Genomic DNA, 13,914 nt, shown 5'->3' on the forward strand with positions numbered 1-13,914 from the left:
GGACATGATTTGAGAGTTAGGGGGCAGAAGTTTAAGGGAAACACGAGGGGGTATTTCTTTACTCAAAGAGTGATAGCTGTGTGGAATGAGCTTCCTGTAGAAGTAGTAGAGGCCAGTTCAGTTGTGTCATTTAAGGTAAAATTGGATAGGTATATGGACAGGAAAGGAGTGGAGGGTTATGGGCTGAGTGCGGGTAGGTGGGACTAGGTGAGATTAAGGGTTCGGCACGGACTAGGAGGGCCAAGATGGCCTGTTTCCGTGCTGTGATTGTTATATGGTTATATAGGTAGGAACCATATATTAAGGTGCAGGATAGGAAGTTTAAAAGACCTTCATAGTTCAATACTCACGGGTTTCCCATCAGCACCTCCGGAGAGCAGTATTCAATTGTTCCATAAAACGTACGAAAAACTTTCCCAGGCTCCAAATTCACAGCTGAGCCAAAGTCTATAAGCTTAATGGTGAAATTCTCATCAATAATGACATTCTCATCCTTGATATCCCGATGCAAAATGCACTTACTGTGTAGGTAATCCACGGCAGCCACGATCTGCAACATATAGACCCACAAGCATCTTAGCCATGTGTAAAAGCAGAACAAAGCAATGGATCAAATATAGGAAAGAATCCATACCTATCCATTGAGAAACCACATTAAAAGTAAGCTTAAAAAGACATAAATCGCATTGAAAACATTGATACTTAACTTCAGTTCTTTAAATGAAGTAATCTTAAATAGCTCTTTATAAGTTTTATAAATGACAGATGAGGAAGTGAAATGGTAGGTAGTAAGTTTGCAGATGACATGAAGGATGATGGTGTTTTATAGAAGGTGTACAAGGTTGTCGTTGGTTACCACAGGAAAATTGACAGGATGCAGAGCCAGACTGAGAAGTGCCAGATTGAGTTTAATCTGCAACAGTGTGAAGTGATACACTTTGGAAGGTCAAACCTGAAAGCAAAGTACACGATTAATGGTAGGACTCTTAGCACCGTGGAGGAACCGAGGGATTTGGAGTCCATGTCTTTAGATCCCTCAAAGTTGCCACAAAAGTGAGGGGGTGGTTAAAAAGAGGGTGCTGGCTTTCAATAGTCAGGAGATTGAACTGAAGCATTGCAAGTTAATACTGCAGCTCCAAAACTCTGGTTGAAATACTTGAAGTATTATGTTCAGTTCTGGTCCCCTCAGTGCAGAGATTGACTAGAATGCTGCCTGGGTCAGAGACCATGGCTTATGAGGATAAGTTGAGTGAGTTATGGCTTTTCTCTTTGGAGTGAAGCGGGATGAAAGATGACTTGATAGAGGTGAACAAGTTGATTTGGAATAGTTAGAGTGGATAGCCATTTTCCACAATTTTAAGGTTTAAGGTGACTGAGTAGTGGGTATGTGGAACATGCTGCCAGTGATGGTGGTAGAAGCAAATACATTAGAAGTATTTAAAAGATTCTCAGATAGGCACATGGATGAAAGGAAAATGGAGTGGCACAACAGGCTATCCTGACAGCTCCTCTAAAACCTGTGACTTCTACCACCAGAACAAGAGAATCAGAATAAAAAATCATGTTTATTATCACTGACATATGTCATAAAATTTGTTTTATGGCAGGGGTGCAGGGCACCACATAAAAATTCCTGTAAGTAAAACAAATAAATTGTGCAAAAGAGGGACAGGAAGGTAATGTTTATGGGTTCATAGACCATTCAGAAATCTATTGGTGCAAGGGAAGAAGCTGTTCCTAAAATGCTGAATGTGGACCTTCAGGCTCCTGTACTTAATCCCTCATGGTAGTCATGAGCAGAAGACATGTCCAGGATGGTGAGGGTCCCTAATAATGAATGCTGCCTTCTTGAAACACTTCCTTTTGAAAACCACTTTGATGATGGGGAGGGTTACTTCCATGATGGAGTTTGCCAAGTCTACAACTCTTTACAAACAAGAGAAAAATCTGCAGATGCTGGAAATCCAAGCAACACACACAGATGTTGGAGGACTCAGCAAGCCAGGCAACATCTTGTTCTGCTGAAGGGTCTCTGTCCAAAACATCGACTGCACTTTTCCATAGTTGCTATAAATCTTTGCAGCCTCTTGTGATACTGTGTATTGGAGCATTCATACCAGGCAGTGATCCAATCAGTTGGAATGCTATGATAAAGTCTTTGGTGACATACCAAATATCCTCAAAGTGCCAATGACGTATAGCAGGCTGGCAATGCCTTCTTCATGATTGCATCAATGTTTTGGCCCCAGGATAGATCCTCAGATGTTGATGCCCATGAACTTGAAGCTGCTCACACTATCCACCACTGACCTCTCAGTGAGTGTGTTCTCCTGACTTCCTTTCCAGAAGTCCACGTCAATTCCTTGGTCCTGTTGACATTTAGTACAAGGTTATTGTTGTGACACAACTCAACCAGCTGATCAATCCCACACCCCATCCTCATCCGAAATTCTGCCAACGGTTAGCTCATCGATAAATGTATAGATTATTTTAGAGCCGTGCCTAGACGTACAGCCGTGGGTACAAAGAGAGTAGAGCAGTGGGCTAAGCATGCAGTGTTGAGGTGCACCTGTGTTGATTGTCAACGAGGAGATGTTATTTCCAACCTGCACTGACTGTAGTCTTTCGATGAGGAAGTCAAGGAAACAGTTGCAGAGGCCCAGGTTTTGGAGGTTTTTGATTAATACTTAGGGTATGATGGTTTTGAACGCCGAGCTGTAATTAACAAACAGCAGTCTGATATGGGTATTGTTATTGTCCAGGTGATCCAAGGTTGACTGGAAAGCCAGTGAGATTGCATCTGCTGTGGACCTATTGTGGCAATAGGCAAGTTGCAGCAGGTCCAGGTCCTTGCTTAGGCAGGAGTTGATTCTGGTCATGACCAACCTCTGAAAACACCATCACAGTATAAGCGAGCGCAACATAGACAGGTCAATCTGCTCTTCTTGGGCACTAATATGATTGTGAAGCAGGTGGGAGCCTCTGACTGCAGCAGAGATTAGTGCCCTTGAACACTTCTGCCAGTTGGTTGGCACAGGTTTTTAAGAACCCAGCCAGGTACACCATCAGGGCCTGATGTTTTGCAAGGTTTCACCCTCTGAAAAGGTGTTCTGACATCAGGGTCACCAGATGCTGCAGGGATTCACACAAGTGTAGTTTTATTCTCCCTTTCAAAGTGCATAAAAGGTGTTGAACTCATCTGGGAGTGAAGCTTCTCAGCCATTTATGTTAGGTTTCACTTTGTAGGAAGTAATGTCCTGCAAACTCTGCCACAGCTGAAGTGCATCCAATCCATCTCTAACTTCAAGCGGAATTGTTTTTCGCTCTTAAAATAAACTTCCATAAGTCATACCTGGATTACTTGTACTGTTCTGGATCACTAGTCTTCAATACCACAGATCTCACCCTCAGCTGATTATAAACCTCCTGGTTCATCCATGGCTTTTTGTTTGAGCATGTCTGGTTATGTTCTCAAAGGCCCATACTCATCCACACAGGTCTTGATGAAGTTGGTGACAATGGTGGCGTTTTTAATTCAGATTTGAAGATGAGTCCCTGAAAACTGTCCAGTCTACTGACTGACCACATCATTTTTTGGTCCTCACCACTCGCACTGTGATCTTTAGTCTCTGCCTGTACACTGGGAGTAGAAATACAGCCAGAGACGGCATGGTAAGCGTTTTAAAAATGGTAGTACAACAGCAGTCAAGCATGTTGGATCCTCAGGTGTTATGTTGGTGGTTGTTATTCAGAGATTTCAAGCTGGCCTAGTTGAAATCTCCTGCAATTACAGGGAAGGCATCAGGATGTCCTGTTTCATGTCTGCTGATCACAGTGCTCATCTCTTCAGTGCCTACCTGACATTGGTCAGAGGTGGAGAATACATTACTACCACGATGACTGGAAAACTCCCTCGGCAGATAAAACAGATGACACTTAACTGCAAGGTGTTCCAGGTCCGGTGAGCAGAGACAGAAATGCCACGTCTGTGCACCATGATGAGTTAATCTTAAGCATACCCCACCTCTACCTTTAGAAAATTCAGATGTCCTGTCTCTGCAGCACTGTGTCCAAAAATGAGGGGAGTGAGCCACACATTCTGTGGAGCAAAACACACAGCAGTTCCTGATGTCCCGCAGGTACTGCAATCTTGTTTATTTTCCAGAGACTGTACATAAACCAGCAGTGTAGTCAGGAGTGGGGGTCTAAGGCTTCTGCATTTCCATCATACCTGTGGCCCAACACGCCCTCGGTTTTCTTAATGGGGAATTGCCCTCATGACCCGAGTCTGCCATCTGTTCTTCAAAGAACAGGATTTCCCTTTCTCCACAATTGATGCTGCCCTCATCACATCTCCTCCATTTTCGACCATACCACCGGCACAACAGGGATAGAGTTCCCCTTGTCCTTGCCTACCACCTTACATGCCTCAAAATTCAGCACATCAATCTCCGTAATGCCTGCCCCTCATGACCCGAGTCTGCCATCCAGGGTCTGCTGATTTTGAGGATCAATAGATTTTTTAAAACATCATAAAACAATGTTGCTTACTACAGTGCCCATGGCTGTGATTGTTTATTTGGGCTGTAGTAGTTGTAAACTGGAATATCTGACGACTCCCATTGGAGCCGCAGACTGAGTTACTACTTATCAGCACCATCTCATATATTGAAATCTTATCCACCAATTACCTTTTCTCATGATTGCAGATCTCAGGTATTGTAATACAGACCCATTTTGCAAGTGGACGGCTACAGAGAGAGTCTAAACCTTCAGGTTTCTTAATTTTCTATCTTGGCAAAAGCTGTTTTGCTACTCTAAAGGCTATGCTAACCTCGAAGTTACACGAAGTTCTCCAATTTCTGCAGGTGCTTATTCCAGTGAGGATGTACCACATAGTGATGTTCATTAGCTTAGGCTGAACTGATTCCACAGCAGCTATTAAGCATTGGAACATTGTCATATGGAGAACCCTATCATAGTGGTGTAACACAAGGCCAGTACAAAGATTTCAATCTTGGATCAATGTGCCCCTTATCTTGACTTTGCAGCTATCTGGTTGCCCTTGCAGACTAAACTGGGCAGCAGGACAACAGAAATTGTGATTTCTATTCGTATACATTTGGTAAAAATATGGAGAACTGTAACACTGGTCATCTACCACTTTTTCTCATTACCTGTCTGAATATGAAGCTGGATAAGGGTTCATCCAGATCTGGCTGCTGCTCAATGAATTCAAAGAGGTCCAGACCAGTTCCATGTTTTTCCATCACTAGTTGAAAAAAATTCAGGTTCTCAAACACATCAAGTACCTGCAGAGATTATAAAGGAACATAATTGAATTTACAACTCTTGTGATAATTCCACTAAGAAACATTGAAAGAAATCATTTTGCAATTTTGCACACTGCAACCCACATTCAAGTAACACAAGAACACAAAAACAAATATCGACATGAGCACTTGGTCACGGGAAAGAAGAGCGGCATGGCTGATAACTTTAGCAGCTGCAAAATATCACAGAAACAAAGAGAACACACCACCTATTTTCATGGAGGAGGATGCAAGGCCTCATTAGCATCCTTCACCAGAAGGGACCCTCGCTCATCTATCTGGATTTAATTAAAGGTGTTTGCATATTGATACTTACCACTCAGAACTTCGTACAAGACACCAAGATAAAATAGTGAAATGTTAAAAGGGCTAATGGAAAAAAAAAACACTGACCTTAATTATGTTGGGATGGTTGAGTCTTGCTAGAATTGCTATTTCCTGACTCACTCTACCTAGGTCCACATCATCAACCCAGCAGTCCTCAACAATCTTGTCCTTTCGAATAAACTTCACCACAACCTGAAAATACAAAACACACCTATACTGTACATCACAAATATAGTTAAGCATTTTAAAAATATATTAGCAGTCATTGTTGATAGCAAACTGAGCTATAAATGATGTGTTACAATGTTCTTTGTATGTTGGAGGTGCTGGGAGATTTGGAAAGCAAGAGTGAGGTGTATGATATTAATCTTCAAGAAGTTACTTCAATCCTAGTCATCTCCTTGTGCATGGTTGGAACAATATTTATAGATTGGTGTGAGAGAAGCCAAACCCACCTTAGAGCCCTTTTTAGAGATGGAAATATCTTTGAGATGAACTCCTCCAACGTGTCAAGGGCAGTATGTGATTTATTGTTTGATCTGTGTTATTGCAATCAAAGGCAAAAAGGATTTGATTTAACACTGATGCATTAATAGCAACCCGGTTCAGATGCTGCATCCTTGTCACTAGGTCTCAACTGAGTTGTTTATTTGAGACCATTTTTCTTCCTCGCATACTAACATTTGTCATCACTTGGAAAGCAAAAGGACTAGGACCATAAAGAGTTCTTTAAAATGACAGAGTGAGTTAATGGATCAGAAACATCTGATGGAAAGACAAAGAATAGAGAGCATCTGGAAAGGTGCAGGAAAAATGATCCCACAGGGATCGGTCTCTCAATGACTCCCTTGCCCACATGTCCCTCTTCATTGATCTCCCTGTTTGCACATATCCTTGTCTTTTCCCCTGTAAATCTGCTGGGGTCATCTACTGTATCTGGTGCTTCCAGGGCGGCCGCCTCTACACCAGTGAGACCTAATGTAGATTGGCACTTTTACTCCAAATGCCATAACAGGCTGGATTTCCTGGTGGCCACCCATTTCTGTTCTACTTCCCATTCCCATTTTGCTCCATGGCCAACATTTCTGCCATGATGAGGCCACTGATAGATTGGAGGAGCAACACCTCATTCTGTCTGGATAGCTTCAAACCTGACAGTATGAACATCGATTTCTCCTCCCTCCTTCTCTTTCTATTCCCCATTCTGGTTCCCCTCTCAGCCCTTCGCTTCTCCTCACCTGTCCATCACCACCCTCTGGTCCCACCTTTCTTTTCTCCCAGGGTCCACTCTATCAGAATCTTCTTAAGCCCTTTATCTTTTCCACCTATCATCTCCCCAGTTTCTCACTTTATCCTTCCTCTCCCACCCGGTTTCACATCTACCACCTGCCGGTTTGTACTCTTTCCCCTTCCCCCACCTCCTTATTCAAGCTTCTTCCCCTTTCCTTTCTAGTTCTGAATGATGTTCTTAGCCCGAAACATTGACTGATTATTCCTCTCCACAGATGCTGCCTTTGTGTGTGTTGCTCTGGATTTCCAGCATCTGGAAGTCACTCCTGCTATTCAGCTCCTTTAACAAGTTGATATATGATATGAACCACACATTTCATCCACGAGACTAGACACCTTTCTTACTAAAGACTGTTGTTATCTTTCTTACTAAATACTGTTGTTTATAAGTTCACAACTGATTAGAACTGCATGATTGTTTGCTGAAGTTTATTGGATTTCTTGACAATTCAAACTATCCAATCAAACTGATCATGACATTACGCAAAGGAATTGACCATTCAATCCAACAGATTTAATTTAAATTTCTTCATAAACCTGCATATTATTCCTCTCAAAGCAAATAGCCATTTTATTTCTTAAGGTTAAAACTGAAGTTATTTGTTCAACTCATCCAGATTTTAAAAGCATACTATGAACTTACCTCAGGTTTTCCCGCATAATAGAACTGTGCACATATCCATTATTATTCTGAATTATTCAGTAAGATCAATAACTCATTGTTCGCAACCCTTTTATTTACATGGCTTAAAATAATGAAAACTAAAGCAAATGAGCTTTATATATATTTAAGTCAGAAATCAAGCTCTGTCTATACCTCTTTTTTGCTAACTTTTTGACGTGCCGTCCACACAAAGCCAAAGGCTCCCTTCCCCAGTGGGCTGACAGTGATATAGTACTCAGAGTATTCTCCTTCACAAGCTTCCATTGTCTCAACATCTTCTGAATACTTCAAACCATGCGACTTAGCAGTCTCCATTATAACCTATAAAGAATGACAACCCACAATAATACATAGCACAAACATTGGTCAGGCAACAATTTTGAGTGAAGCTAAGGGGATACTACCAAATAGTAATTGTTCGTTTAAAACTCAATGAGATAGAACATTGAAAACCCACAACACAATACAGGCAGGCTCTTCGGCCAATAATGCTGCCGAACATGTCCTTAACTTAGAAATTACTTAGAATTACCCATAGCCCTCTATCTTTCTAAGCTCCATGTACCTATCCAAGAGTCTCTTAAAAAGACCCTATCGCATCCGCATACCAGGAAAATATTAAAACATGGTTACAGTTCCTCTCTCAGGTGGACACAAAATATCACATGGAAAAGGGAAAGGGGGAAGTGTTGTACCTTAACATGCATGATTAGAAAATCTGAAAATTGATAAACAGTATGGATCACAAGGGCCAACTGCACTTCGTAAATTACTTGGTCTACATTGACTGCACCTTAGGTTGCTGAGAGTGGATCTAGTATTTAAAGACATAAAACTTTAGGGCACAGTAGAAAGACAGAATCTGTTCCCTTTGACAGAAGGGTTAAGAATGAAGGTTAAAAAAAACAACAACAAAAATAGAGATAAAAGATAATAGAAACAATGAGCGGATAGGATCTGGAATGCACTGCCATGGGGGCATAAGAAGCAGATTCCATCAAGATAATCCTGTAACAAAACTTACAGGGCAATGGAAGGAGGACAAAGGACTGTCACGACCAAAAACTGCACCGTTACTGGCAGGAAGAGCCGAATGAACCACAGTTCTGTGATGTGATTGTTTTTAATATTACAATCAACAAAATGGCCACCCTGATCCCTACATCTCTGAAGGGACTTCACTGCTTATAAACTGAAGTGGGATGATATATGATTCTAAAAGTGGGAAACTATTTTCTGGAAAAAAAATGGAAATAGAATTTTGAAGCGTTTATGTTTGACACCAGGGTGATTAGTCAATTGTAAGAATATTGCTTATACTAAATAGAGTTGAAAATAGTATACAAAATAATTTAACAGTAGAGATTGTCAGAGCTTATAGATGTATGTAAATTGATTCCCTGGAGCTGACAGTCTACATTTGAGTTTATAAACACATTGGTGTAGAGGTAATGTATAGTTCCTGTGAACTTCCAAACTCACTCTGTTCTAGTAAACTATCTGAATTATAAAATTACAAACATACTAGCACAATTCATAAGTAGGAGTGCTAAAGCAGGGAACTATAGGCTAAAATTGTCAAATTAAATGCATTATATTGAAGCAGTAACAGTATGTTTGTAAAATCATAACAGAACTAGATGGACTCAGCATTTAAGAAAGGGAATGGGTGTTTGACAAGTTCATTAGACTTCATTAAGAATGTAACTAACAGGGTGACTTAAGAGAGACCAGCAGACATTGTACCACAAGTAGTAACAATAATAACTAGTATTATATTATAACCATATAACAATTACAGCATGGAAACAGGCCATCTTGGCCCTTCTAGTCCGTGCCAACGCTTATACTCACCTAGTCCCACTGGCCCGCACTCAGCCCGTAACCCTCCATTCTTTTCTTGTCTATATACCTATCCAATTTTACTTTAAATGACAACTGTCATATTGCTGTGAGTTACTAAAGTCAGGCCTATACAGGCAGGCATCTCCCAATCTCCACTCAGCTAACAAAAGTCCTCTGCCAATCACTTCTAACTCATTATCTGCAGCCTATTTAAACCAAGCTCCCATTCACAGTTCTTGTTCACCCATTGAACCAGCCAGCCTCAATCAGTGGCTCCTAGCTTTCAGTAATCTTAAACACAAAGTACACTACAGATGCTGTGGTCAAAGCAACACGTACAACACACTGCAGGAACTCAGCAGGTCAGGTACTTGCGGTAATGTGGCGACCCATTTCCTGGCGCATCCGAACCGACTCACAATTAGATAGCCTACGGGGGTTTGCGAGCACAGAGCTTTGGAGCCTCTGTGCCATGGGGGGCCGGTTGAGGGAGGCTTAAAAGTGAGGCTGAAGTTTTCGAATAAAGTTTTTTTCCTTCGACTGCAGTTACCGACTCCGTGTCATAATTTTAGCGCTGCGTGTAGCACACCGCTACAGTAATTCCTTCCCTCTCCCTTCCCCATCCCCCATCCCAGTTTCACTCTGCCTCCTCTTCCAGCTGTCTATCACCTCTCTCATGATTCTGTCTTCTACTACACAGTACTTACATTCCTTCTTCACCTTTCCTGCCTATCCCCTCCCCCACCCCTTGATCTTTCCTCTTACTGGTTTTTCACTTGGCACCCACCAGCCTTCTCCTTCCCACCCTCCCCCCACCTCCTTTATAGGGCCCTTGCCCCTCCCTCTTCAGTCCTGATGAAGGGTCTCAGCCTGAAACGTTGACTGCTTGTTTCCAGATGCTGCCTGACTTGCTGAGTTCCTCCAGCGTGTTGTACATGTTGTTTTCAGTAATCTTGTTGCCAATCTGTTTAGTATCTATTCCCTCTCATGTTGTGGCCCGCGTGGCTTGTTATTTTTGCAGTCTATTATTGACATTATTGTTCCTCACTGAATTGTCTCTGCTGCTCTGCTTTTGGGACAAACACCCTCTACATTTCCTGACAGGATGGGTGAGCCAACAATTAACCTTAAGGAAGTTGTCTGCTGACATGAGTACATGTTCCAGAAGCAGCAGGAAACCATCGGCTTTCTTCTTGCCACCCTCAATCAGCCCTGTCTTGTTACAGCAACCCCATGCCAGTCAACTTCCTCCCTCAGAGTCCTGGATTCCAGTGGTCGAAAGCTTCAACTTGCTGCCACAACTTCCAATCTGTGTGCCTTACACTTTGAGCTCCAACCAACTCTATATTCTATGGATTGAGCCAAGACTGTCTTTGTCATCTCTCTTTTGACTGGGTGAGCTCCAACATGGGCCACTACTAACTGGGAAAATAAAACCACCATTTGCAATCATTATGAGGAATTCAACAGAGAAATAAACCAGGAAATTATAGGCTTGTGAATCTGACATCAGTAGTGGGAAAGTTATGAGACAGAATTCTGAGGGACCAGATATACAAGTATTTGGATTTAGACTGATTAAGGATTGTCAGCATAGCTTTGTGTGTGGTATGTCATGTCCAACCAATTATAGAATTTTTTGAGTAAGTTACCAGGAAAGCTGATGAAGGCAAGGCAGTGGATGTTCTCTACATGGCGTTTGGTAAGGCATTTGACATGGTCCCACGTGGGAGTTTGGTCAAGAAGGTTTAGTCGCTTAGCATTCAAGATGAGGTAGTAAACTGGATTAGACATTAGCTTTGTGGGAGAAGCCAGAGTGGTTGTAGTAGATGGGTGCTCCTCTGACTGGAGGCCCGTGACTAGTACAGTGCCACCATGATCAGTGCTTGCTCCGTTGTTGTTTGCCATTTATATCAACAATGTGGGTAACTAGATCAGCAAATTTGAAGATGGCACCAAGATTGGGAGTTTGGTGGCTTACAGCAGGATCTGGACTAGGTAGAAAAATGGGCTTGGAAAAAAAATGGCAGACATAATTTAATACAGCCAAATGTGAGGTCTTGCACTTTGGTAGGACCAACCAAGGTAGGTCTTACATAGTGAACAGTAGGGCACTGAGGAGTGTGGTAGGACAAAGGGATCTGAAAATACAGGTCCATAATTCATTGAAAGTGGTGCAAACAGGTAGATAGGGTCACAAAGAAAGTTTACTACACATTGGCCTTTATAAATCAAAGTACCAAGTACAGGAGTTGGTACGGTATGTTGACGTTGTACAAGACATTGGTGAGGACCAATTTGTAGTATCATGTGTAGTTTTGGTCACCAACCTACAGGAAAGATGTAAACAAAGTTGAAAAGAGTAAAGAGAAAATTTACAAGGAAGTTGCCAAATCTGAAGGACCCGAGTTATAAGAGTGAATAGGTTAAGACTTTATTCCTTGGAACGTAGAAGATTGAGAGGAAATTTTATGGAGGTATAGAACATTATAAAGGGTATAGATAGGGTAAACACAAACAGGCATTTTTCCCCACTGAGAATGGGTAGGACTGCTACTAGAGGTCTAAGTTAAGGCTGAAAGGTGAAAAGTTTAAGAGGAACATGAGGGGGAACTTCTTCACTCAGAGGGTCATGAGTGTGGAACAAGCTGCCAGCACAAGTGGTGCACGCGAGCTCAATTTCAACGTTTAAGAGAAGTTTGGATAGGTACATAGATGATCAGTGTAAGGAGGGCTATGGTCCTGGTGCAGGTCTATGGAACCAGGCATTTTGAATGGTTCGGTATGACTAGATGGGCTGAAGAGCCTGATTCTGAGCTGCATTTTTCTATGACTCTGAAATGTGCCAGGTTTTTAACTATCTGGGAAATAGAAGGGACACAAAGAGCTACCAGTGCTGTCTTTGACAAGTAAAGGAGGTGAAATGCAGTTGGGACCCATTTTGTACCTTAATTCTATATACCCACCATTGCTCAAAAATTTGCCAATTCCAAAATTATTTGTGTTTTATTTTTAATTGAGATGACAACTACAGCATTTGTGGGATAGTTCTACTTTCTCAGGTCATTCCTTGCATAGGAAGTACTTTCTAATCTCTCTTAAATAGCTTGGCCCCAATTTTAAGTCATTTCCACATGACTTCCTACCAACAGAAAATGTCTCTTTATTTAACCTATCAATTCTTCACAAAATCTGATAACTTTCAATTCTCACTCCTCCAGCATTTTGTGTTGCAAAACATTCAAACAGATCACCCTTAACATTCTATATTCGAGCAACACAAATCTGATTTACACAACCTTTCCTTACTTATGAAGTCCAGATAGCACACTGATGAACCCCTGTTAAAAAGTTTACATAGTTAAAAATTAGTTCACTATAATTATACTAATTTGCCACAGGGAAGAAAATAGAATGCAAGGTCTATTCATTGGAACAGGAGTGAGTGTATTCAAACAGGAAATTTGTTCTTTAGAAAATCCAAATCACAAGATACATTAGTTACATACAAATCAGTGGTATGAAACATGGGAAAAAAATAATTGGAATAAAGATGTTACTTGATTTTGTAATCAATTTTATATACTGTATGTGATCATTTGTAGTACTCTACAACTACCCAACAACACTCAATCAATGCTACCAGCCTCAATTCTTGTTAACTTTTCATACAAATCTCTACAGTAGTACAGATATGCTTGGATTAAACTATATAAAATGGACTAAAATGCTTCAAGTAAAACCAACATAGATCAGTTCTGTTCACATGACTAACCTCTCCCAGGCTAAAAGAATGCTCTGCAGATAGAGGGGTGCTATTCAGAGTGGACATCAAAAGATTCTTCAGTGCAGCCTCTCTCCGACTCTGTGTATGATCCCGCATTACCCACACACAATACAAATTTCCTCCGTCTTGCAACTGTAGACGTTTGACCTGAAACACAATACCTGGGGCAAGAACATGCAGATTGCTGAGAAAGTTATCCACATTACTTTATTCATCTCTCAGTCTATCACAAACATACATTTCCAACAGAGCAACCTGGGAATGAATCAAATGTATGTGGAATCCAAATCTAAAGCGGAATGCACGGACTTGGTTGTTGGATGGTATTTTTCTAAGATGAATGATTTAACTAAGTGGGTATGCCTCACTGGGACATCCCTTCACTGCAATGCTTTTTAAACAATTAGTAATTCTATTTGAGAAGGCAACCATTCAGTATGTGATGTGTGATGAGCAAACCAGTGAGATGGGGTCCAGAGTTGACCCCCCCCATGAACTATGCTGCTAATCAGAGAGAGAAGAGGGGGAGGCATCCTGCTGCAGATGCTGATAATGAGAGAGAGACAGATGATTTTAGCATTATGGCTTCTTCGCTAATTGTTTACTTTACTCTAAGGAACTCACTTTGCCTGCTTGTGTGGATTCCTGCTGAGACAGCAAAGCGGTAC

The 13,914-nt window shown here is 41.5% G+C and overlaps 1 protein-coding gene across 6 annotated transcripts in view; it reads right to left on the reverse strand.

The window, feature by feature from the left end:
* The window catches only part of pask (PAS domain containing serine/threonine kinase), a 70,526-nt gene that overhangs the window by 23,603 nt on the left and 33,009 nt on the right, over nucleotides 1–13,914 (reverse strand). For 4 of the 6 annotated variants that reach the window (XR_009508040.1, XM_059950843.1, XM_059950848.1 and 1 more), the window contains 5 exons: nucleotides 13,235–13,407; nucleotides 7,768–7,935; nucleotides 5,727–5,852; nucleotides 5,178–5,312; nucleotides 351–550 (listed from right to left, as the gene is read on the reverse strand). Coding sequence is in view for 4 of the 6 variants with exons in the window: in XM_059950843.1 (XP_059806826.1) it covers nucleotides 351–550; nucleotides 5,178–5,312; nucleotides 5,727–5,852; nucleotides 7,768–7,935; nucleotides 13,235–13,407 (802 nt within the window). In the remaining 2 variants the exon portion in view is untranslated. Of the gene's footprint in view, nucleotides 1–350; nucleotides 551–2,140; nucleotides 2,370–5,177; nucleotides 5,313–5,726; nucleotides 5,853–7,767; nucleotides 7,936–13,234; nucleotides 13,408–13,914 lie in introns of those variants that run through there. The other 2 variants (XR_009508041.1, XM_059950860.1) reach the window with 2 other exon arrangements.

This window comes from Hypanus sabinus, chromosome 2 (genome assembly GCF_030144855.1).
Source record: "Hypanus sabinus isolate sHypSab1 chromosome 2, sHypSab1.hap1, whole genome shotgun sequence".
Taxonomy (NCBI): Eukaryota; Metazoa; Chordata; class Chondrichthyes; order Myliobatiformes; family Dasyatidae; genus Hypanus; species Hypanus sabinus.